The sequence below is a fragment of the Oryza glaberrima genome, chromosome 1 (assembly GCF_000147395.1).
Source record: "Oryza glaberrima chromosome 1, OglaRS2, whole genome shotgun sequence".
In the NCBI taxonomy this organism is placed as follows: Eukaryota; Viridiplantae; Streptophyta; class Magnoliopsida; order Poales; family Poaceae; genus Oryza; species Oryza glaberrima.
The window spans coordinates 36,530,655-36,555,059 of NC_068326.1; the positions used below are offsets into that span (position 1 = coordinate 36,530,655).

General features: G+C 44.0%; 5 protein-coding genes and 2 long non-coding RNA genes across 10 annotated transcripts; 3 read left to right on the forward strand and 4 right to left on the reverse strand.

Annotated features, from left to right (window-relative positions):
* Positions 1 to 55: 55 nt before the first annotated feature.
* On the reverse strand, positions 56 to 2,465 carry LOC127786305 (uncharacterized). Its single transcript, XM_052313665.1, has one exon. The coding sequence runs from the start codon at positions 2,092 to 2,094 to the stop codon at positions 577 to 579; it is 1,518 nt and encodes a 505-aa protein (XP_052169625.1). The 5' UTR covers positions 2,095 to 2,465; the 3' UTR covers positions 56 to 576.
* Positions 2,466 to 2,599: 134 nt separating this feature from the next.
* On the reverse strand, positions 2,600 to 4,251 carry LOC127786322 (uncharacterized). Its single transcript, XM_052313686.1, has 4 exons — positions 4,043 to 4,251; positions 3,441 to 3,620; positions 3,120 to 3,299; positions 2,600 to 2,768 (listed from the first exon to the last, which is right to left on the reverse strand). The coding sequence occupies exons 1-4, from the start codon at positions 4,046 to 4,048 to the stop codon at positions 2,712 to 2,714; spliced, it is 423 nt and encodes a 140-aa protein (XP_052169646.1). The 5' UTR covers positions 4,049 to 4,251; the 3' UTR covers positions 2,600 to 2,711.
* Positions 4,252 to 9,673: 5,422 nt separating this feature from the next.
* LOC127786331 (putative lipid-transfer protein DIR1) lies at positions 9,674 to 10,322 on the forward strand. The gene has a single exon (XM_052313699.1). The coding sequence runs from the start codon at positions 9,771 to 9,773 to the stop codon at positions 10,104 to 10,106; it is 336 nt and encodes a 111-aa protein (XP_052169659.1). The 5' UTR covers positions 9,674 to 9,770; the 3' UTR covers positions 10,107 to 10,322.
* Positions 10,323 to 12,403: 2,081 nt separating this feature from the next.
* LOC127768002 (putative lipid-transfer protein DIR1) lies at positions 12,404 to 13,243 on the forward strand. The gene has a single exon (XM_052293505.1). It carries the CDS (start codon positions 12,515 to 12,517, stop codon positions 12,824 to 12,826), a length of 312 nt encoding a protein of 103 aa, XP_052149465.1. The 5' UTR covers positions 12,404 to 12,514; the 3' UTR covers positions 12,827 to 13,243.
* A 3,589-nt stretch (positions 13,244 to 16,832) lies between these two features.
* LOC127771487 (uncharacterized) lies at positions 16,833 to 18,211 on the reverse strand. Of its 2 annotated transcripts, none has more exons than XR_008017167.1 (3): positions 17,941 to 18,211; positions 17,124 to 17,775; positions 16,833 to 16,936 (listed from the first exon to the last, which is right to left on the reverse strand). It is a non-coding gene; the product is annotated as an uncharacterized LOC127771487 (long non-coding RNA). The 2 variants fall into 2 exon arrangements; XR_008017166.1 differs by having other exon boundaries at positions 16,904 to 16,936; positions 17,055 to 17,775.
* A 61-nt stretch (positions 18,212 to 18,272) lies between these two features.
* LOC127771445 (pentatricopeptide repeat-containing protein At3g29230-like) lies at positions 18,273 to 24,274 on the reverse strand. 3 transcript variants are annotated; one of them, XM_052297369.1, is made up of 5 exons: positions 22,228 to 24,274; positions 22,054 to 22,142; positions 21,565 to 21,683; positions 19,446 to 19,649; positions 18,273 to 18,405 (listed from the first exon to the last, which is right to left on the reverse strand). In XM_052297369.1, exon 1 carries the CDS (start codon positions 24,196 to 24,198, stop codon positions 22,429 to 22,431), a length of 1,770 nt encoding a protein of 589 aa, XP_052153329.1. In that variant the 5' UTR covers positions 24,199 to 24,274; the 3' UTR covers positions 18,273 to 18,405; positions 19,446 to 19,649; positions 21,565 to 21,683; positions 22,054 to 22,142; positions 22,228 to 22,428. The 3 variants fall into 3 exon arrangements, with proteins under 3 accessions (XP_052153329.1, XP_052153336.1, XP_052153321.1); XM_052297376.1 differs by having other exon boundaries at positions 18,292 to 18,405; positions 19,582 to 19,649; XM_052297361.1 differs by lacking the exon at positions 18,273 to 18,405 and adding an exon at positions 18,688 to 18,840.
* Positions 18,283 to 18,790, forward strand: LOC127771495 (uncharacterized). The gene is made up of 3 exons (XR_008017168.1): positions 18,283 to 18,353; positions 18,478 to 18,551; positions 18,676 to 18,790. It is a non-coding gene; the product is annotated as an uncharacterized LOC127771495 (long non-coding RNA).
* Positions 24,275 to 24,405: the final 131 nt, after the last annotated feature.

Consider the following 24,405-nt stretch of genomic DNA (forward strand, 5'->3'; position numbering starts at 1 on the left):
GACGTTAAACAGAGCATTAACTTGTCAATGTGATGTATAAAACCATATTGAAGGTTGATTATATTGTTGCCACAAGATACGAGTTAAATTAACAATAAAATTAGCATGTGGTATTTTGTACATTACAAAATTGCCAGGATTACATCAAGGCAGAGGTACAAAATTGCCAGGTGGCTACATATCTGATGGATCAACCAAGCAGAGTTTACAAAATTGCCGGATCTTCTCCAGACTACTAAAACTGCTGGATCAATCCAATCTAACCTACAATATTATCGGGTCATCGAAGCAGAGCTACAAAATTGCTGGATCTTCTCCAAGCAGAGCTGCCGGTCTGACAGAACTGCTAGGTCTTCTCCGAGCTGAACTGCCGGGTTTCCAAAACAACAAGGTATTTTCCTTGCATCAAACCTATAGATAGATAGCCCCATGTCCCTCGCTTGTTGGCCAGGAAAATTGCTCGGGAACTTGGCGGCGGCGGTGGCAACATCAGTTGAATCCGGCGGCCATCCAGCGTCCAAAATTGCCGGGTTTCACCGTATTGCGACGGCTACTCTAGACCTTACTGCAGATCACTCAGTCCAATAGCACGTCGAAGTTGCATCCAAAGTCGAAGCCATCGGCCAGATCACTGAGATAATGCAGCTCCTCGAGGCCGGAAGAATGCTGGGAGGCGTCGGAGCACTGGAGGAGATCGTCAATGGAGAACTCCGTCTCGTCGCAGCCGGCCACGTTCGTGACGATGCTCTCGTCACTGCCCGTGACGATGAACTGGACGGGCGCGTCCATGAAGTTGTCGCTGGTGCTGGTGGTTTGGTAATCGAACACGATTGTGTCGATGTAGTTGCCGTCGATGTCGCACTCGATGTCGATGTAGGGGTGACCAGCTGATGGCACGATGGCGTTGCACGGCTCGCCGTCGTTGCCCCATGTGCCGGCCGGATTGTGCCAGCAGCCGTTGGCCGCCGGCGCCGGCGCCGGCTGCATTTGGTTGCCGTAGACGCCAATGCCCATGTAGGGGTCACCAGATGATGGCACGATGGCTTTGCACGGCTCGCCGCCGTCGTAGCCCCACGTGCCCGGATCGTGCCACCCGCCGTTGGTCGCCGGTGCCGGCTGCATCTGGTTGCCGTAGACGTCGTTGCCGGCGATGTCCATGTAGGGGTCACCAGCTGATGGCACGATGGCGTCGCAGGGCTCGCCGTTGCCGTCGACGACATTGTTGTCCCAGCATTGGAGGTTGCCGTACACGGGCTGGACGAAGGTGGCGTTGCATGGCTGGAAGCCTCCCCACGCGAGCCGGCTGTGGTTGTTGCTGCCATTGCCCGGCATCTGCATCTGCAGCTGGTAGCCGCTCATGTCCACGGCGCCATGGCCGCCCATGTACTGGGCGTTGTTGTACCCTGGCTGCATCAGCGTCACGCCGGCGTTGTACGGATGGAAGGGGTCACATGTCGCCGGTGCATGCACCTCCTGGTGCTGGTAGCCGTGTACGCCGACGGAGTTGGTTCCGTCGGCGTCGCGCCGCCGGCCGCCGCCGTCCGCGTCGTCGTCGGCGCCGGGCAGCAACCCGAGCGCCTCCCGCCTCTTGGCCGTAGCCAGCAGCGTGGCGTCGATGGACGCGAGCAGCTGCTGCAGCTCGTCCTGGGACATCCCGTCCAGCACGGCGTCCGGCGGGTCGAGCTCGCCGGGGCGGCCCTTCTGCCGCAGCCTGGCGAGCTTGGCCCTCTCCTTGTCGAGCTCCTCCTGGAGGTAAGCCACGTGCGTGTGCCTCGCCCGCTTCTCCGCCGGCAGCACGCGGTACCTCTCGATGGCGTCGCCGCCCTCCGGCGACACCCACACGGTCGGCGCGCCGCCGTCGGGCCCGGCGCACACGACGGCGACGGGGATGTCGCACAGCGTGGCGAGCTCCCCGGCCTTCTTGATCAGCCCCGCCTTCCGCTTCTTGTAGGTCGTAGCGCGCGTCTGCGGGTTCGCGATGAGGGCTATGGATATCTTCCGGCGAGCCATCGCTGGAGACGGGAGTCGATCGATCTCGATGGCGAGGAGACGACGGGTAGATCGGGTGGATTTTATGTGGTAGTACGTGCGCATTATCCCAGTCCGATTCGGACTTCGTATCGGCGAAAATCTGAGTCCGCATTGGATTTTGTTGCAGATCACGTATATGGATCAGACGGCGCCCTGTACTCGGCTCCAGGCTCACCCTTGCCTGTGCCACTATGGCTCAATTCTAACCCCAAACTTCAACTTCCTCGTTTTTTTTTTGTTAGTTTCAAGTTTATAATTATTAATGCTTGTGCTAATGAGGTTTAAATCTGTCTTCAAAACGGACGATCGAAAGCACCTCTCTCCGGATAGTCCGGTGAGCCCACACCACCGTTAAGGCGTTAGGTATCGTGAGGCCCTTCCTTTAACTTTGCAACGCGTATCCTATTCGATCTGTTCTGATGCCTCCTAATTTTGCTATCTTGACAAGATTTCGATTAAGATTTATAACGAGCTACGATCAGTGGAGGTGCATAATGGAAAGCGTATTTATTATTATTATTATCATCATCACATTCTTTTTTTTTTTAACGGACATCATCACATTCAATCGAGTCCAAACAGTAATCAGTTTCCATTACTTCCATATCAGCACACAATGTACATACATCTCTTTCTAACACCCAAACCCTTGGGAGAAATTTATTGAGGCTAGTTGTTTTTCAAGCGATGCAGTTCACGCCAAGGCACCCTCCTAGCAAATTCCTCAGCAACTTCTTCTGCAGCACAAACAAAAGATTATAATTATATTAGGAAAAAAATCGCAGTCAAGTTCAACTAGATCTCCCTGAAATTTACAGTCCAACTTTAACCTCGATTAATAAGCTCCAAGTGTTCTACAAATGCACTACTTAAGCTTTTTGAACAAAAAGGGTAGTGTGTGAGTGTTGCTATTATCCTAAGAAAAGCTAATTGCAAAGGCTCAGCTTATCTCAAAAAAGGTTTGTGTCAATCACATGATAGTACTAGAAGGTAACTAAAGTAAAAGCCACTTGGTCATCACACACAAGGGCCCAGCAAAGATGCACAGATTTTGGAACAAAACACAATTACAGTGTACTACTACTTGCCTTCTTCACCCTGCAGATTAGCTTTGGTGAGATCTTGTACAGGTCCTCATCCACTGCCGTCTTTGGCTTCCACTTCTGCTGCTCATTCAGATACTGCTGCTTCCTTCCTCCCTTTCTCACACGCACAGCATTCGCATTCGCATTCGCGTTTTCTTTCTCCCCTTTCACTCGAACAACGCACTGCATTTTGGTCACGAAATCATCAGTCTAACCGTTTGTTCTTTTGCAGCAACGCTATGACTTAAAACTGAACTAAACTGATATGATAATAGTTAGGTGAAGAAGACTGGAGAAAAGTTCAAGTTTTTTTTTTTGTCAGACCTTCTTGTAGTTGTAGGGGTTGGCAGGGAACTGGGGCACCTTGAAGAGGTCCTCATCTTTCTCTGCTTGTGCTGTGAAGAAGAAAGTCCCTGACTCGAAGTATTGGGTGACGGGCATATCATCCCATATATTCCAGTCGCCGAACGCCGGGATTTGGCGCCACTTGCAGTCATCGAGCGCCTGTCAGAGAATGGACAATCTTTACTGTTAACTTATCTCTGTAAGCAACTCATCCTACATATATGTTTGTGAAAAACAGAAAAGATATGCAGGAAGCAGGGACGTTGATAAAGAGGCATCTGAGAACTGAATCTTTGAGTCAACCTCTCATTGGATAAGGAAAACTTTGAGGTGATCAGGAGATTCAGAAAATCAGAACAGTATATGCCAATGCAGCAGAACATCACCCGTTCTTTTCTCCCTAGAAAAGGCTCTACTATTAAGAGCAGTACAAACACCACATCTCTACATGGCAAAAAAAAGGATCCAAGGCTAGATAGTAGAACACAAGCTTAGTTTTGGCACAAGAAGCCAAGAACTGAGATAGAGATTAGTGAAGAAGAGAAAGGCAACGAAATGCAAAGCATTTCTCCATGGCTCACCTCCATAACGCAGTGACAGAAAAGAATCAGATCGCGAAGAGGAGGAGGAGACGAAGAAGACGATCGATGACTCCCAACGATTTCAGGAGACAGGTGAGCAGCAGCAACGGCTCAGTGGTCAAAGCTGTAGTGGAGCTTGCTAGCTAGGCATTGGTCAGTAGCAACACGGCCGCATGCAGATGAGCAAGGGAGCTGGTGGCTGTGTGCATGTATACATAGCCACGCGAAAAAGCTCGAGGAGGAGAGGGGGTAAAGAGAATGTGGGGGCACACACGTACCGAAACTTTGCAGAAAGCCCACAAGAAAGCAAGCGCCCAAAGCAGCCAAGCAGGGCAGTGTGTTCAGCTGTTACTGAACCGAGGCAATGAGTGCTGCACTGCTAGTCTGCTACTGCTGCTTGCTTCACGCTCGTACGCTCTCATCTCACGCACCACCCTATTACCTATTACTCCCTCCATCACATAATAGGTGACGTTTTTGACTTTTTATTTACAACGTTTGACCATTTATTTTATTTAAAAAATTAGCATAAATATAAAAAAAGATAAGTCATATGTAAAGTACTTTTGATAATAAAGCAAATGACAAACAAACTAAATAATAATTTCAAAATTTTTTGAATAAGACGAATGATTAAACATTGATAAACAAAAACTCAAAAAGACAAGTAATATGGGATGGAGGTAGTACCCTTGGCCCTTGCTTTATGAGTTTAGTGTCTTTAGTGCAGTCATAATACTGTTCATCCTCTCCCATCTTGCTCGCTCACTCTTGTCAAGGCCCATGCTTACTTCGTTTCAAAATAAATTAACTTTTACACATAAATCTAAATAGAAGGCTATACTTATATTTGTAAAACTTTTTTCTAAATAAAGAGTATTTTCAGCTTATCAGCCCGATATCATTACAGATTATTCATGCCATGCATATAAAACACGGTTTCTTCTGAAAACTTTCTATGCAAGCATTATTTATACCAATTATTATAGGCCATTTGTTAGATTTATAACATATATGGCTTGTTTGGACGATGGAAAATGAAAATGATTTCCCGCCATTAAAAGATAACTTTAAGTTCTAGCCATCCAATTTTACCACATCATTTCATCTGAGCCCTCATTTCTCTCTTTTTTTTTTAGTAAATTTCACAAAACTACAGGTATTTTGACTAAATTATCACAAAAATACAGATTTAAGGAGTTATATCACAAAACTATATATTCAACACCAAATTTATCACAAAACTACAGATTTTAGGTTAAATATCACAAAAATGCATATTTAATATTGAACTTATCACAAAACTACAACTTTTGGAGTTTAAATCCTTAGCACCCTTGTTATGGTGGAGCTATAAACATTATTACTTTGTGATTAAATTGGTTCTAAACCTATAGTTTTGTGATAATTTAGTTACTAAACATGTAGTTTTGTGATACTTCATCTTAAATGTGTAGTTTTGTGATAAATTTAGTGTTAAATGTGTAGTTTTGTGATAATTTAGTCATAGTATCTATAGTTTTCTAAAATTTACTCTTTTTTTTTCGGAATAGCTAGTGCTCTGTTGACAGAAAATAGGGTGCTAAATCTTTCACTTTTTTGACCATTCATCTCTGTTTACAATTCGTGCTGCATTTGGATTGAGCAAAGTCATGCACAGCTGTGGACTTTGAGATGGACCGAGCTTTTGTTGTTGCGTTCTGTGGACTTTGTTGTTGCGTTCTGTGGGTCTCACATCTTTGCCGTTCAATTTTAAAACATACGCCTGCTTTTTTTCCTTGCATTTGAGCAGTGTTTTCTACTGCTACTTTGCTTATGATCCACGCTTACTAATTACATCGTGCTTACATTATAATTACATATGTAATTTTGTGACTTACATCGTAAATATACTAAAATTACATATGTAATTTTATGACTTACATCATAAATACACTAAAATTACAATTTTAGGAACTTACAATGTAAATACATGCCAACTTTTTTTTTAATAGTTACTCCCTAAATTTAAATAGATGAGATTAAATTTATCCTATGGCTTGAAAAATTTGCATGATAGTAGGCTAAAAAATCTATTGCATGATGTATAGGCTGTCCCTTTTTTTTTTCATGTCCCGTTATCCCAACAGACCCATAATATTTAATTCTTTCCTACAGATAAGCAAGTAGATTATCCACTAGTTTCTCATCCCATCTGCATTATTTTACCTAAAAAGAGCAGCACTCTGTGTAAACACCTCTCTATCTGTTACCACCTGTCAACCTCTGAGAGGGAGAGTGGCAGTAAAGGTGGTGGCTTTTGGGAGCAAGTCCTGGGGCTGTATGATGATGGCAAACAATGAGTGTGCGTGTCCGATGCTTTTGTCACGCACTGACCGGGTGATAGTCGATGGAGGGCCGGGGCGGTGGTCGTCCCGGCCGGCCGCCCGGTCGGCAGCGCCTGCCCGCGGCCGGGCTGCGGCTGGACTCGAGGACACGCATGTTTAGCGAGAAAGCAGCGCAAGGTGGCCGCTTTTCTTTCCAACCATGGCCAAATCACAATGATTCCTTGGTTGGCCGGCCCCCCCTCTGCACGCTTTGCCCGCGCCATGCGCCTTTAATTTCCCACCCCCCTGCCTTTTTCACCACTTCGCCATTACGGTGACCAGGTCCAGGCTTTGATTACAGCCGTGACGAAACCTGCGTAATCTTGTGTACTTTTGGGTGTGTTCTTTCTCCCTTTCCTAATTTCTACAGTACTTGCTTGCTTTTTGTGCGTACGCTTTTCAAACTGTTAAATATTATTATAATTGCTTTGAAATCATAGTAATCTATTTTAATTTTTTTAATTAGTACTTAATTAATTATGTACTGATCTGTTTCTTTTTTACAAGTGTGAAGGATTAGTTTCTAATCCACTATACGAACACAGTATTACCGTGGCATTTGGCGCTTCCTAACTCCCAAGCTTGTAAACGGTGATTTTCCTAAAAAGAAAGTTATATAAAATATTCTTTAAATACTTTTTAGAATATCTTTTACGTTTATAAGAGTTAATTATTAATTTGTTTATACTCTCAGATAACTATAGAAAAATCATCAATTTCAGCTATCTCAAGCAGTGCCTAACTGCCTACTTACCTGTGGCTCTGGGCTGTCATTTCGATAGGAAAGGAGAAAGTTCTGTAATTAGTAGTACTAGTAGATGGAAGAACTAGTACATTACTTATTACGGAAAACAAGTTACGAATTGCTGCTGATTAGCTCGTGTGTGTATAGTCGTCGTACGTTGAGTATGAGTCAGGTGCGTGAGGTCTTGTACTCTTGTGTATGATGTGTGTCATGACCCTTTTCTGAAAGTCATTCGGTGTGCCACTACTAGTCAGTTCGCCAGAGCATGTATGGTGGTACTATGGTATGATGCTGAAGTTACATGATGGTGGTACTCGGTAGTACTTGGGTATAATAATACATTCTTGGTAAAGAGAGGAGTTCATGATTATGTATGTATGATCACCCCATTGGCACCATGTATTACCACGCAATCAGTTAAAGCAACTTTAATTTAGCCAAGTTGGTATTACTACCTGCAAATGCTTTGGATTTTTCATGTATTGAGGTTTCAAATTAGGCTATATACTGCACCACAAACTACAAAGTTAACAAAAGGAATTACTTCTGGCCGGTCTCAGCAAAGCAAATGGAAGCTTAAGTTTACTGCTAATCTAATCTAAAGTTGTTCTTCAGAAAACAAAAATCTAATGTAAAGTTGTCTACCTAAAGTTACATAGAGCAATGATCCGGGCCATGTACATGTGGATACCTCTATATGGGCCTTTTTGTTGGGCCAGCTAAGAACCTTTCGGAATCTGCTTTGACAAAGACAGGTGCTTAGGAACCTGGCGAAAATTTTATACTTCACGGCCCACATATATAGCTACCCAACATCTTCTTCCCCTTCTTTTTCCACTTTATCTTTCTCCAAATTTTAACATGTCTTCTCCTCCTTTTGATTAAAAGTTTACAGCCTCTCTGTTTAGGCTTTTGATGTACCCTCTCCTAATCTTTTTTTTTTACCTTCTTTTTGATGGGTAGGCCTCCTAATCTTAGGTACAGTGACAGTGCAGAGTGTCACAAGTGACATCTAGATCTGCTTTTCTTGCCAGCTATAGCTGCTGCAGGCAGCTGTAGCTAACAGTAATTAAGCTTCTGATGGTTCTCATCTACCCTACTTTGTGTAGGTAATAGACATGGTCAATTTGACTTTCTTGTTGTCCATTCCATGGCAGAGCATAACATGGGGCACCGGGACCACTGCTCTGATGCAACCCCCTGCTTTCGTTTTTGGTTTTCTCGGTTCTGAAGTTTGAACAAAAGCTGTAGCAGTGTAACCGATTATTAATCTGCAGAGGCTGCAATGCAGTTCTAAGTCACCAGGTTATCAAACAGTAACAGTAATAGAACTGCATCTGCATAGTTAGAGACACAAATCCTAGCAGTATAGTACAATGCTGTAGTGGAGTAGTAGTTACAGTGAGCATCAGAGCATCAGTTGCAACTTGCAAGCCAAACATTCATCAGTTAGATCAGTCTGCCTTAGTAATCATGAGTTTGACAGGCATTTCATCATGCCAAGATATGATTATAATAATTCTGTAATGCAAAGTGTCACAGCCAAAATAGGACTTTTGTGCATATTCTCCCACTCAAACAAAAGAAGACATAATATAGTTTGGTGATCAGAAAGAACATAAAAAAAAAATCAGAATTGGTCACGTCTATAAGATTATAACCACTAGCACTCAGGCCAGGCCAACAAACTGTCACAGCCTCACAGGAATGCAGATAGGTTACTTTTTACTTCACTTGGCCCGGTCCATGTCCCATCCCCGGACGGAAAACTCTTTTAATCACTACTAGTAAGTGGATATCCACCCGTTGATTATTATATCATCTGAATAGTTACAAAAATATTTTAAAAAATAATAAAATAGATCAATATGTAATATATCACTTCACAAATATGTAAGTTAAAATTCAATTTTCTATAAATTGTAACGAAAATAACAAATAAAACTCAAATTAGTATATCTATAAACAGATATATTTGCAGTTAAATTTGTTATTTTTGTTAAGACTCTTATAAAATTTGAATTTGAACTTACATGTTTATAGAGTGATATATTACATATCGATTTATCTTATTATTTTTTTAAAAAATTGTTTCATAATCATTTAGTTGACATAAAATAAAAGGATAGATGTTCACTCACGTGATTAGAATCCATCTCCGACCGACCGCACATACAAAGAAACTCCTACTTGGCGCAGAACGGCGGCCAACTCCAGTCCAATTCTAACCCGAGGCCCCGCCGCTGCATGCCACCATCGGCTTTCCCGCCGGTACGGCCTTGCGCCCAGCAGCATGCACATGGACACATGCAATTGCAAACGCAGCGCGCATGTGCAACAACGCGAGCAGCAATATATGAGTATCTCATCAAATCGTACGCGCGCCTGCATGCATATGGCCGGAGCCGTGTCTTCACGGCCGGCGACAAGCCGGCGAGCACATGGGCGCACGTCGTCACGGGTCGCCACGGCGCGCGTGAGATCCCCCATGTACGTACACTCTCTATATATACAAGGACATCGATCGACAGTACACATCGTAGCCTGCATCAACGCAGAGATCGATCGATCACAAGAACAGTAATAAGCTAGCTACCGCACCAACAGTTAATAAGACATGGCCGGCGGGAAGAAGGCGGCGGTGGCGGTGCTGCTCGTGGTGATGGTGGTTGTGTCGTTGTCGGCGGTGGCGCCGGCGACCGCCGCAGGTGCGCCGTTCATGGTGTGTGGCGTGGACGCGGACCGGATGGCGGCGGATTGCGGGTCGTACTGCAGGGCCGGGAGCAGGGAGCGGGCGCCGCGGCGGGAGTGCTGCGACGCGGTGAGGGGCGCCGACTTCAAGTGCCTGTGCAAGTACCGCGACGAGCTGCGGGTCATGGGCAACATCGACGCCGCCCGCGCCATGCAGATCCCGTCCAAGTGCCGCATCAAGGACGCGCCCAAGTCGTGCTAGAGATCTAGTTAGCTAGCTTCAGTTACGAGCCAATAGCTAGCTAGCTAAGCTCCCGACTTAATTAATTAGTTTCAAATAATCAATGGTCCAGTAAGATTTGTACTCAATATTTGCTTCTTGGTTTGTCACAGTATTTCATTTGGTATTGTCAAACTATATACTCCCTCCGTCTCTAAATATTTAACACCGTTGACTTTTTTAAACATGTTTAATCGTTCGTCTTATTTAAACTACTATATATATATATCATGGAACTTTTTGGTTTGCAGTATATATGGGGACTGCTATATCACGAGATCGTGTTTGAACAAGATAATAACAACTACATAGACTATTAGTGATATCTAAGTATCGATACTTGTGAGGTATTAAGGACCTTAATAGGTATCGAATGATATCTATCGGTACTAGATCTAGTACCCCATTGGTACTTGTTGATACCCGTTAGTACCACTCGATACTCGTCGATATCAGGACGATAGCAATTGGTACCAGACCTGAGGAAGAGAGAGAAGAAGGAAGCCACGACATTGTCGGTAGGGCTAGGTCAAGAGCCTAGGACAACTCAAGGATGACGAATAGCCTGAGAGGAGGAGCAACTAGGAGGCGAAGAGGATGTCGGTAATGACGAGGAGCTCGCTATTGCACATAAGGAGCGGATCTACCTTGACAATGCGCTTTGCAAACTACTTGCAACCAACGAGGAGCTTCCCCATGATCTCCAACCAACTGCATATTTACAAACCATATATATCAGTATTATGCCTGTTTCAATTTGTACATGTCAAATTAAACCTATATATTTGTAGAATTTGTAGAGTGATGTGTCATTGATATGCATTGAAAACCTTTTATAAACTATTAAGACCACACAAACGATAACTCGTCTCCTTAAGAGACAATGATAACTTATCACCGTCAGCACCCACAGGAGTGATAGATCTGCCCAATCTAAGGATGACGGGAGTGGCGGTCTCGGACTGGGCAGATCCACCGCCAGCGCCCATGGGAGTGGAAGATCTACCCAGTCCGAAGACGGTGGGTGTGATAGCGGTGGCCTCGGATGGCGGGAGCAACCTCGAACCAGGTGGATCCGCCACCGGTGCCCATGGGAGCGGTTGATCCGCCCAATCCGACCGGCAGCTGGAACGACGATGGCGGTGGCGGCTGTGACAACGACGACAGCCACGGTGACGATTTCAGGTGCAACGGTAATGATGGTGGCTTTGGCTGTGGCGACGACGGTGGTGGCTCCGATGACGTTGGTAGCTTCAGGAGCTATGGTTTCGACTGAATTAGTTTTTTGGAATTTTATTTTTTTTCACTGAAACTGTTTTCGCAGACAGACAACATATGTGCCCACGTAAAAAAACCCCATATTCGCACGCTGTTGCGCGCGCTGCATATATGAAAATGTGTTGATTTTCGAATACACCTAAATGCAGCTGGCTGCGCATCACCCACATATGAAAATGGATTTTGGTCATCTGCGAAAATCGGTTTTAAGTAGTACCCTACCTTTTTAGCGATTTCTGCTCCGTCCTGCTGCTACCGCGTACATATACAGTACCGCCTGAATCTGGTGGCCGCCGCACGTTCCATTCGCGCCGACCATGAATTAACTTGTTCTAACACCGCGCCGTCCTTGCTCTGATCGAAGCTCTGAACACCACCCAGCCAGCCGGTCGGTCGACGAACCTGGGTAAATAACAGCCACTTGATCCACACAAGATGGCACTCCACACAGATACGTCCAACTAAAATTCCAGCCTCCTCCGTCTTGCCCATTGGCTGATTGGCTTCGCGCTGCAGTCCTCACATAGGGCATGTTTGTGCAGCTTCTAAACAGCTTTTCATCTAGATTCTGAGAAGCTGTAGCTATAAAATTTAAAAAATAAACTAAAAGCCAAAAGCTAAGAAACTTAGCTTTTCTAGATTATGATAAGCTAGCTATTAACCAGCTGCTTCTCAGAATATTAAGCTCTCCAAACAGGCTGATAGAGTACTGTACCGTAATACAGACATGCATTTCACCGTACGTGCCTGCAGTAGCAGACATGCACATGTACAGATGTACTAGCGCAGTTGCGCTACCTGCATGCGTATATACGACCGTGTGCATGCACATGCATGGCCCGGGAATCCACGGCGTCTCGTGAACGTGCCGACGCGATTTGATCTAAGCTTTGCCCATGAGTCCGTGACATAGCTAGCTAATGGAGACAAAGCTAGCGCGCGAGCACATGCACGTCACGGGCCGCGCTAACTTACCCCCACGCTATATAAGCCGACCGTATATAGCCATCTTAGCTACGTACCACACAACGTACACACGACGAACCCCCACGACGCACTTAGCTAAGCTAGCGTATAGTCTCTGATCGATCCGATCTCCGACGACGACGACGATGGCCGGTAAAGTAAGCGCGGTGGTGCTGGTGGCGTTGGTGGTGGTGGCGGCGGCGGCGGGCGGCGCGGCCGGGCTGTCGATGTGCGGCGTCGACCGGTCGGCCGTGGCGCTGTGCCGGTCGTACTGCACGGTGGGGAGCGCGGAGAAGGCGCCGACGAAGGAGTGCTGCAAGGCGGTGGCGAACGCCGACTTCCAGTGCCTCTGCGACCGCAGGGACATGCTCCGCAACCTGGAGAACATCGACGCCGACCGCGCCACGCAGATCCCGTCCAAGTGCGGCGTCCCCGGGGCCTCCTCCACCTGCAAGTAATTTACATTAGGTGATCGAGATGATCACTCTAGCTAGCCAGCTGCAAAATCACACTCTAGCTAGCTAGATGATCGATGATCGATGATCACTAGTGTGTTTCTAGTGGTTAAATAAGTATTGTTGGTTGGTTAATTAGGGGGGGCTAAGTATGTGATCGATCGATTGCTAGTAGTGGCCGTGTTATGTCAGGCCATCGTCGCGTCAGCTGGATCTTATTTTGTTCTGTTGTTTTGAGTAGTTCACGTTCTGAATGTCGCCAGGCTAGCTGACATGTGCTCGTGTTGCTCTTGCATATATGCATGGCGCAGTCTGCCTGTCTCTATGTATCAATCTTGTGATTCTCTTGTACGTCATTGCTGTGTGTCTACCTTAATCGTGTTCTCATAATAAATTTTGCTGCTTGTTTTGATCTAATAATTTTAATTTTGCTATCTTGTATATCTGAAATTGGCCCAGGAAGCATTACTGATTAAACAATGGCGAGATTAATTGGATGTTTCAGTTGGCTAAAATCAAATTTTTCCCATTTTTGCATGAATTTATCAAAATTCTTGTTTCCATATATAATTTCTTCGTGACATGCAACGTAAGAAAATCATAAGGTATTTAGTAGCAGCAACATAAGAAGAAGAAATCAATTCCTTGGAATTTCCCCAAATGTGTTGTCTAAAATAAATTTGCATGGAATTTTCTTTTGATAATCTCTACCAAATTGCATGAAATTCTTGAGATTTCTGATCTCTGAAATTTCAGAATGCCCCAAAATTTGGAACATCAGTTATGGGTGAAAATTCATTATGTGTCCATGAAATTGTGACCAATCCCTTCTATACCTCCAAGTTTTGTCCACTTCCTTATATGCATTTGAATGTTGGTTTTGATCCCTTTTGGACCCATTTTGTTAGTAGACCATTTAATTCCTATAAAACTGTTCATTTTGTCCTTATGTATAAAGAAATATGAAATTTTGTATAGTTTATTGTTGTTGGAAGTATATAAGGTTGTTATAGAAGACTATTATATTCATGACTTCATTGCACGAGGTATATTCATGGTAATGTTTATTTTTACATATTGATAGAAAAAGTTTAATATTTATTTTATTTCTTTATTAAAAGAGTATGCGCAGTATATTTGTGTGATGCTAGTTTTGTTGAATATTATATGAAAGGAATGCTATCCAAAACTATGTTTACCATTTTAGAAAATGCTCTCTCTCTCTCTCTCTCTCTCTCTCTCTCTCTCTCTCTCTCTCTCTCTCTATATATATATATATATATATATATATATATATATATATATATATATATATAATATTATATAAAACTTCGATGTATAATACTTTCTCATACAACAAACTTATGAATATTACAACCACACAACAAATTACTATATTCCCAATAATAGATACAAATTTCTACATACTCCTTGCACGTCGAAGGTTAAAAGTGATATTTTTTACACTATTAAACGGACAACTAATGGTGAATTGATGGGAAGGCTGTGGAAGGGATCAAAACCAAAATATAGGAGTATACAAAGGAGTGAAGAAAATTCAAGGGTATAGAAAAGATTGGCTAAGATTTAAGAGGAATTGAAGGAATTATCTCTTTTTCTATTTGTTGGAAGCATGTAAAACACCTACTACTTCTGTGCAATCCTATTAATTGGGCCAGCACATGGACACGGGGGGAAGGAAAGATGTCCCTAATCTCCCAACATGGACCTATTGACTGTTGAAAAATAACTCGTGTCCTCCAGATTAAGGGGATCTCTAGAACGATGTACTATCACTCGTAACCTTGTAACAAATTGGTTAGGCTCACTATGCATGTTGTTCATTGATAGGGCCCATAGTCAATGGACAATGCTACAAGCCTACAATGGCTCGATTCGAAGAGCGTATGGCACAGGATTTACCAGGAATACATACTTGCGAGGTAATTTATAAAATGTATCTCTACAAGTCCAAAGTCTATGAGTATGTCCTTTGATGTCGTTGAGACGTTGATTGTAAACTCAAGTTGAGACGTTGTTACATAGAAGTAACGGACTCAACATCAAGCAATTCATAATGAACTAAGGTCCTGTTTGTTTCAGCTTATGATTATTATAATCTAGATTATTAAGCCAAATTACTATAAGCTAGATTATAATAAGCTAGCATAGAATAAGCTGTGAGTTGTTTGTTTGTCTGGATTATTGAAGGCATGGATTATTGGGTTTGAAAGGCTAAAGTCTATAATGCCCTCAACTATATGTTCGGTTGATGGCATAGGTGGGTAATTTTTCTCAAGTATGTAGGGGTAGTGGGTCTTTAGCCACTCAATAATATGAAAAAAGCTCCTCTAGAGCAGCTTATCAGATTATAATAATCTGGCTTATAGATTATAATAATCTGCTATAATAATCTACTTGTTTGTTTCAGCTTACTCCTAATAAGCTAGATTATAATAATCCTAAGCTGAATCAAACAGGGCCTAAATATCATGAAATCCCTTGGAGTACCCATATGATGAAATCTCCTTTGATGTCGACTGGGCACCCTCTCTCTTTTGGAGCTCCTCTCCTTCTCTGTGGCGAGCTATATGCCTATATAGGTAGAGTGGAGAAGATGGTCGGTCAATAGCGAAAGGCTCGGGCTACCAAGACGATATCGCCTAATTCTAGACTCTCCTTGGCTAGATCTGGCAAGGTGGCTAGTAGACAGCGGGTGGGGCGGAGGAGACCTAAGCTAGTGCACAAAAGTGGCGACAGGGTGCGTTGGTGGTCTTGTTGGTGGTAGGACTAGAAATCAGCCCGCGGAAGGGTGTTGGTTTGGTGTGGTGGAGGGCGCATGCTGCGAACATTTGGATGGTGGAGCCTAAGATAGTGAGTGACATACCACAATGATACGACTGTACAGGGTTCCAAGCGAAAGCCTAGGCTGATGATTTGTTGGGCTAATAGCGGGTACACCTTTGGGCATGGTAATCCCCTTGTGGCATTGTTGAGGTACCTCCCTCCTCCCTATCTTGACAAGAATTTTTAAGTGAAAACCATGTCTAGGTTCCTTGGACGGGTGACGGCAGCATCCTTGGCATCGCAACCTTCGTGGTGACTTTTTTTTTGGAGACTCCGCTATGTGGCTATGTGGTACTGTTGTAGGCCTAACGACAATCGGCCACGCATAGCGATGACAGGTTTGGTGCCTGACTCCCCTCTTAGTAGCATGTGTTTGTGTGGTTAGCACATGGTTCCTAGGTGTACCAACTGCCCACGTGTGCTCTGGTACATGAACAATCTCAATAGCCTTCTGTTGATTACAGTATTTCTTGAAACTTTTTCCCTCGATCTTAATAACATTTGGATTGAGCACTGATAATCTATTAGACTTTGTTCGACAGGATCCTCAAATTTGACAAGGACCTCCGTGGTAACCTTGAGTTAGATCCAGTGAAGCAACCAACATTTCTGCGACTCAACTCTAAATCTCAATTAGTGCCGAATCCGTGAAAGTAGCCATAGGAATCGTTGACATGTCAAGAGGGAAGCACATCTATAGAGGCCCTAGAATATGATAGTCGCGGCAATGCCACAAGTCCCCAACGATTGCATCTTTTATTGGTGCATGGTTCTCCATGCAATCTGGAATTTTGCTTCCTTCATTCAGTGTTTTTAGAAGGATGGTTCTCCAAGTTTATTGGTGTAATCCTTTTGCTAGGCGATGTATCAGGGAATATATTTCCCGCTTATATACTTTTTCCTCAAGCTTTAAATACATTTTATGAGTCCTAGAAAAAAATATTTGGATGCCTTTTTCTTACGGGTTGATTCCGTCATCCCGTAAGGTTACACCACGCTATTCTAGTTACAGAAAGAATACTTCGAGGGTCTACCTATAGTGTTCCTTTCTTCCTAAAAAAAGCCTCCTATATATTTGGCGAATATTTTTAATACTGAACTGTAATTAACGCATAGTGTTAATTAGTGTAACTTTCGGTACTAGATCATATTCTTAGGTGCTAGAAGGGACACGTACCTGCAGGGCCGTGAAGAACCCCAGTTGGGGGAACCACAGCCAATCATCTCTGACTCATCCCAGCAACCGTGAATCAGCTCAGGGAAAAACTGCGGAAAAACGTAATCACATATCAATGTCCTATGCTAGTAGCCTGTGGTTGTGCAACATTTCAGCACTCTACGACATGCAGAATCAGACAAAAAGGGAAAGAAGGCAAGTCCCTACAGGCTTCAACGCGTGAACTCGACCATAAAATTCAGTAACTTCTCACAGGCAGTAAGAATTTTTACGCACCGAATGCTTCATTGCGTGCAAACATGCCCTGACCTGGAAAATCAGAAGCTTGCAGTCCGCTTGAAAAAACAATATTGTTAGTTTGACCAAGTTTAGATCCAGTTGCTGTCTCGTGACTCGGTGACCATCACCAGCATCTCCTAGTGGTGACTGCTTCGGAACTGAAAGCAACAAGAGCTAAACATTGCCCATATCCACCACGACCAACATCTTTAGAAAAAGAAATAGACTGATGCACCGCAGATCAGAGCTTCCATCAATTGCTTTCTGCAAGATATCCAAACTGTTCATAGTACGGCTCTGATAGTCTGATTCTCTGAATGTTGTCCCAAGATCCAGGTGCAGCCCATGCCGTCGTGTAACAGGCGGTAAGTGCCAGTGATGAACAAACAAGAGGTAACCGGCCGCAGAAAGCCAGAAATGCAAGAACCAAGCATCTCCGTCTCATTGCTTTCTCGCCCATCCTCTGCCACCCCAATAGTGCACTGCATACAACTTTTATATAACCAGATGACACGCCGTGCCTGAATGCTTCTGCATCTTCTTTTACTGAATAAGTTCCACTGCTGCTTAGATTCGCTGACTGTATCCGCTGCTCGGATGTTCCATGATTGCTACAAATAATTGTCCCCTCTTTCTACATGCCCTAGTTCTGTAGAACAAAAAGAACAAAGAGGGTGAATTAAATGGCCAAAAAAGCATGATATTTGACTATTCATGTTCAAAATGAAGCAAATAATTACAGAAAATACGATGCAGAAGAGCACATGTATAACGGACAAGGTGGTGCAATTGAAATAATGCAAGTTTCAGACACCTCTGCTGTGATTTTATCCTGTGTGCGCGTGCATACGAGGGAGATGAGCCATCTGGTGGTCTCCGCAGTCCCCACTGCTCCCCTTCTCGCTATACAACACTGTCTGCATGGTATGGCACAGGGATATGCATATGCCTGGCATGAGCAGAGCCACAGGGGTGGGCAGGCACACACACAAGAGCCATTGCACCAGCCTCCGATTTATATAGTCTCCAGCATTTGCTCCCCTTGTGTTGCTTCTCTAATCCAGGCACACCACCATCCTCCCATTCTCTATCCATTTGTTTGAAGAAGGGTTATGGCCAATGCTTGCCCCACATCTACCACAAGCTCCTTGCCCCTCTTCTTCCTCTTCTGTTTCCTGCTCTTCAGTCATGCTCGTTGCAATCAAGGGCACCATGGCAGCATCTCAGGTACCCCTTTGCATCAGATTGATATCTTGTCTTTTCTTCTGTTCTCCTGCATCTATTAACTGTGATTTAGGTTGACATGATAAAACCTATGTATTTAAATGTTTCAATTTCATATGATGTCAAGGTACAGACTATGGAGAACAATATCCTCACCAAACATTACCTGAAGAACATATACATTTGCAGGAGAACATCAAGGTACATATGCCATCTTGCTATTACAAAGTATGTAATTAATTGAGTTTTGTGTTTTTCTGTTCCTCAAGTATGTTTTCTTAAAACTTTAGTTTTATGTTTTATTATGTTCATTATATATGTCAAGGAAAAAAGCTTTCCCCCAACTGTCAGCTTCCTTGGCGCATACCATATGGTTCTGGATGGACTTTTCAGTAGGAAGAAATGGTTGCATCTATCAACTGTGCACTGCTTGGCATCTTTTGCTAGGATGAGAAAATGATTGGTAGCAACTTGCCTCCCATCTTTTCTCCTAAAGTAGTAAGAAAAGACTTAAGAACGAGACCAAACAAACATGAATGCCAAAGTTAAATCAGAAAGTATGTAAATATCTGGAAGATACTATGGTTAAGATGATCTTCAAATGTATGCCATTAGGTTCTAAACAAGGAGAGGCTGCCCAAATATGCAAGGAGAATGTTGATTGGTTCGACTGCTCCAATATGCACATACAACGAGTGCAGAGGGTGTCGATTCAAGTGTACTGCCGAGCAGGTCCCAGTGGATGCAAATGACCCCATGAATAGTGCTTACCACTACAAATGTGTTTGCCACAGGTGATCATTAATAATTAAGAGGAGCTTCTGTTATGAGTAGTAGTTTGCATCCATTTTATTCTCTTTTTCCCCCTTCTACCCTTCTAGGCTCAAAAGGTTCATTTTTTCCCCTTTTGTTTTAACAAGTGGCCAGCTAGTAGAGGATTAGAGGGCATTTTGTATTTTAAGATGTTCAGGTTGTGGACTGGTAATTTTGGAAGTAAATGTTAAAAATTTTGAAAAACAGCTTATTTATACTATTGTGCAGACAAAATGTTCCTTGCTTACGTATTGCACCACTGTTTTTAGTCTATGAACAAACCTCGATAGAGTTGTCTGCCAGAATAGCCTTGGAGCTCTCAGCTGGATCATCTGGAACTAGTGGTCTGCAACTGTGCTAGCCTTTCAAGGCATATAAATGCGGTAAATGTTCTATTGCATTTGAAATTTCTCAGTACCTTCTTCATTCTGGGCTGCTTCAGCTCTCATGGGCTTTTGTCATTCGTCTTTCCATAGTAACAACCATCTGTACAATGAGCAGTAAATTCATCTAGACAAATCACAGAAGAAGTTAACCAAGAGTAAGGGTAAGCAATAAAGAAGACTTTCGTGCAGACCACACTCCTTCATTGAAGTAGACATTGCATTCTAAATTCAATCGAGCAGATATGTATGAGGAAATTGCCAAGACTCAGACAATCACATGCACACTGACCTTAAAGTTACCAAGTAAACTTATCAATAGTATTCCAGTAAAAAGAATCAATAGTAGTTCAAAAATATCAATTGAAACCGTTTCAGTCCAAACAGGGCATTTATTTTGCAAGCAGAGAGCTTGCAGAGGTGCCTTGTATTTATTCAACAAAATATTTTTAGAGGAATTGTCTTGGTAAGAAACATTTATTAGCTAACTTCTTTTACTGGAGGTGTAAGGACAAGAGTAACTCATGCTTATTAGAGGATACTGACAAACGTAGTCACATTCAGACAGTACTTTCCTTTTGCAAGAAGTGTTCTCTTCAGTTTTTTTTACCCAAGTCACATAAATTACTAGAGTCTTTTACAAGCCACTGCTCACCCAATATACTCCGTAGAAGTTTTGCTTGTGCATGAGTGTGTGACATGACTGTCAAGCTGCGGCTGCAACTAGAGTGAGACGAGCAGGTAGCAGAACTATGGTGATTTGACTGATTGGCCACCTAGGATGGCTACGCCAGGTCTTGTATAATCTATATATATGGTTTACCGAACACCGAGATATGCACAGATAATTATGGTGTTTTATGGTGTCTGCTTGAACATTATTCAATTAGTGAACAAAGGAACTGGTGAGCATGTGTCCAAAGAAATATATAGTAATGTCTCAGTTGACTGAAAAACTTCATAACTTCCTAGTTCTTAAGCACACAAAAATCAAAAGCCCTTCTGGGTGGGAGTGGGACACATATACTAATTCTTTTATTCAGTTGGTAATAGGATACTTGAAGTCTTGAGCTAAGAAATAGACTGAGCAACTATTTCAAACATGGCCAGCTCCTATAGTGTGACAGGTGATGTGTACAAGCCCCCAGAACTCAACTTTATAAATGGTCAGCCTTGCAGCAATGGAGACAAACTCTGCAAGCAAGTAAATCACACTATTTCTGACCGATTACATGTGAAGATAATAACTTCAATACAATAACACATATTCCTATTGTAGCTTCAAAAATTCAAGTGGCTTAAGGACCAGCATTGCTAATCTCATAATGAGAACAAAAGGAAAATACTAGTAGAGTGGTATTCTGAGAGTGACACAAGAGGGAAGATGCATATGGTACAAGGAACGAAAGCTGCCACGTAGTGGCCTGTGGCTCTACCGCTCCAGTGCTACCCTTTGGAGGTACCGTGGTAGAATGAGGTCACCATTTTTCTTAAGAATAGGTCGTAGTTGCTTTCTGTGAGGTGGTCCTGCGTGCAAGGAAGAAGGCATTCACATGGAAGCAAGCAGGAGGATCCATCTCGAGCTGTTTTGTTTTGCATGACAGAAGATGGCAGAATGGTCCCAGTACGTTGGCACACGGGTCATGCACCAAGGTTGACGTGACCACAACACCAAGCATCATAGCCTTGCAGGCTGTAGCACCTCCGTATCTCCATGGTGTTCATAATTGTTAGTGCCACTAAAATATACCCTAAATTAGAATATGCTTCTAGATCAGGAGCATACAGGACAGGCTAATTATTTTGACATCACGAGTAGATATTCTGGGAAAAGGGATGTCATGGAATAGAAGAGATGTGTCATGCGGAAGCAAATCATAGGATTGGCGCAAGCTCAATGGCATAAGAGGTTTTCTCATGTCTAAATGTCAGTTACTACTATATTTTGCATGCGGCTAAATTCCATTTTCATCAACAATAATTAGATGGAATGTAGAAAGGAAAGGAAAGTAACTTACAGTATTATATGCATATTATTCGACACCTTCAGCCTTAATTCCAACAAAGTAAAAAGATCAACGCAGCAGAGGTTCAGACTTTAGAGGCTTCTTAGTCAGGATTGAAATTGTGGTTCAGCCTGAAATCATTTCAAAAAATTTCATGATCAGAAAGCTGCAGAACCACGCTTTTTCAATATACCCACTGAGACAGATTTCATAGTAAACATTAGCAGGATCATAGCTTCTTAGCTCAACCATATGTTTCTAGTACATATGGAATCTGAAAAATAAAATGCTATTTACCATGTGAAAGTAAAAAAGAAACAGATACGATGGATCACTCCATGGATGCCAAAGAACTATATATGTTTGGGAACTTTGAATGAGCCTGCAACTGAATCAAGCAAAATGAAAAAAACAAAGAGCACCACTATCTGAGTAACTAAGCGCCTGCTTGGGCTGGAAAAACTTATACTATAGTTTGCTTCCATCAGGGTGCTTAACTACCTGGTACGATTTTCAACCTTGTCGCAATCTCCAAGTTCCTTGGTGAAAAAAGCCAAAGTTCCAAACCTCCAAAACAACACTTCATGTTCCTGAACCAAGGAAGCCGGGTAATAATCAGGAGAACTAACTGGAATACGAACACAAAAAAGGGCAACACAGTACGTACTTGGATACCTTTTCAGTTTGACTTATCAAGAAACTCACAATGGCAAACACTCATCGTTCAGCTTCAGGGGGAAAAAAAGCTTAACAAACTGGGATATAATGATGTTTCAAAAGCTCCCTCCAGAATTATAGCGTCCCATGTCAAGAATGTCAAATCAATGAACAGACACGATAACAAAGGATTTGGCACATTTGGTACACAACAAAGGATCAAATAGATGCTGCTATGTTAGATAAATTCCACAGCGTCAAGTAAATTTCCTCCTTGTGGGGATGTGAACTACCTCCATTCACAAACTCATGAATTTGTCCATCCACCTCAATCACACTCCGTCCAATGTTCTTTTTCATATCCTCAGCACTCATCAACTTCCTAATCCTGAAAACATCATCCCACATTCCTTCATCAGCATAGATATTGGACAGAAGAACATAGACTCCAGAGTCATCTGCTCCGAGACTGGCCAGACGCTCAACTGATAGCTCAGCCAGCTCCACACACCTATGGCTTCGGCAGGAAGCAAGAAGAGATCCCCATAATTCAGGAGTCGGTTCCATCGGCATTGTCTCTATTGTGTTTCTAGCCTGATCCACTCGTCCAGCACGGCCAAGGAGATCAATCAATGCACCATAATGTTCCACCTTAGGTTCTAGTCCTAAATCCTTCTCCATTCTGTAAAATATCCCTAAACCCTCTGAGACTAACCCAGCATGCGTGCAAGAAGTCAACACAGCAAGTACGCTAAGATCATCCATTGGTGCCCTTTCAGTTTCCATTTGGTTAAAAAGTTTGATGGCATCAAGTCCATAACCATGAGTTCCAAGTCCAACAATCATCACATTCCAAGTGACCACACTCTTCTTGGGCATGCTTTCAAAGATCAATTTGGCAAGATCCAAACGACCGCATTTCACGTACATATCTATCAAAGCTGTTTGCACCACAACATCGAACAACACCTTCTTCTTCTCCAAGTATGAGTGCAGCCACCTGCCTTGCTCCAGAGCTCCCAGCTGTGCACAAGCTGCAACAGCCCCAACTGCAGCTACTCTATCAGGCTTGATACCACATCTTAGCATCCTCTGGAAAAACTCCAAAGCTTCATTTGGCTCCCCGAATCTGACATAGCCATCGATGACAATACTCCATGAGATCACATTCCTCTCAGGCATCTCCTCGAACAGAACCCTCGCTTCATCCATTCTCCCATGCCTGGCATAACCATCAATCATGGAGTTCCAGCACACCAAATCCCTGTCAGGCATTTGATCAAACAACTCACGTGCACGATCTACACCACCTGCCATCTCTCCGTACCCATCGATCATGGTGGCCCAGGAGAACGCATCCCTCTGCCGCATTTCGTCGAACAAATCCTGCGCCAGATCCACCTCCGCACACCCAACGTACCCCGCCACCATAGAGTTCCAGGAGACGAGGTCCCGCACGCCGTGATCGAACACCTTCCTCCCGGAACGGCAGTCCCCGATCCTGCAGTAGAAGCTAATCAGCGCGTTCCTCGTGAACAGGTCGGCGTCCAACCCCGTCCTCACCGCCTCGCCGTGCACCACCAACCCCACCCTACACCCGGGCGCGCAGCCGCACGCCTTGAGCACGGCCGGGAACGTGTAGGCGTCGGGCGCCACGGCGGCTCGCCGCATGCGCGAGAAGTAGAGGAGGGATCTCCGCGGGCTCGCGGCGGCGTGGAGGCGGACGAGGGTGTTCCAGGGGAACGCGTGGCGGGAGGCTTCCTCCGCGAGGTGGGCGAAGACGGAGTCGGCGTGGTCGGCGGCGGAGGGGGAGGTGGAGGCGGAGGCGAGGGCGAGGAGGAGGAGGTTGGAGAGGCGGGCCGGGGAGGCGGCGAGGTGGCCGGAGGTGAGGAGGAGGGCGTGGCACTGGAGCGCGTGGGAGGCGGAGCTGCAGGCGCGGAGGCGGGAGAGGAGCGTGGCGAGGGCGTGAGGAGGAGGACGACGAGACATGGCAAAGTTTGATTTGGGACGACGAGGAAGCAGTTACAAAACGACTCGTTTGTACATGAACTCTAGCCTCGGCCCCTGGGTCATTTTCCAGATGGGCCGTACCTAAAATGATCAGTTGGGCCGAAAAGAAGGGCAATTATGGTTCATTTTGAATTTCTTGATTCAAAAATGGTAGTGGTGGACATGTTGCACTCTCATGTGTAAATG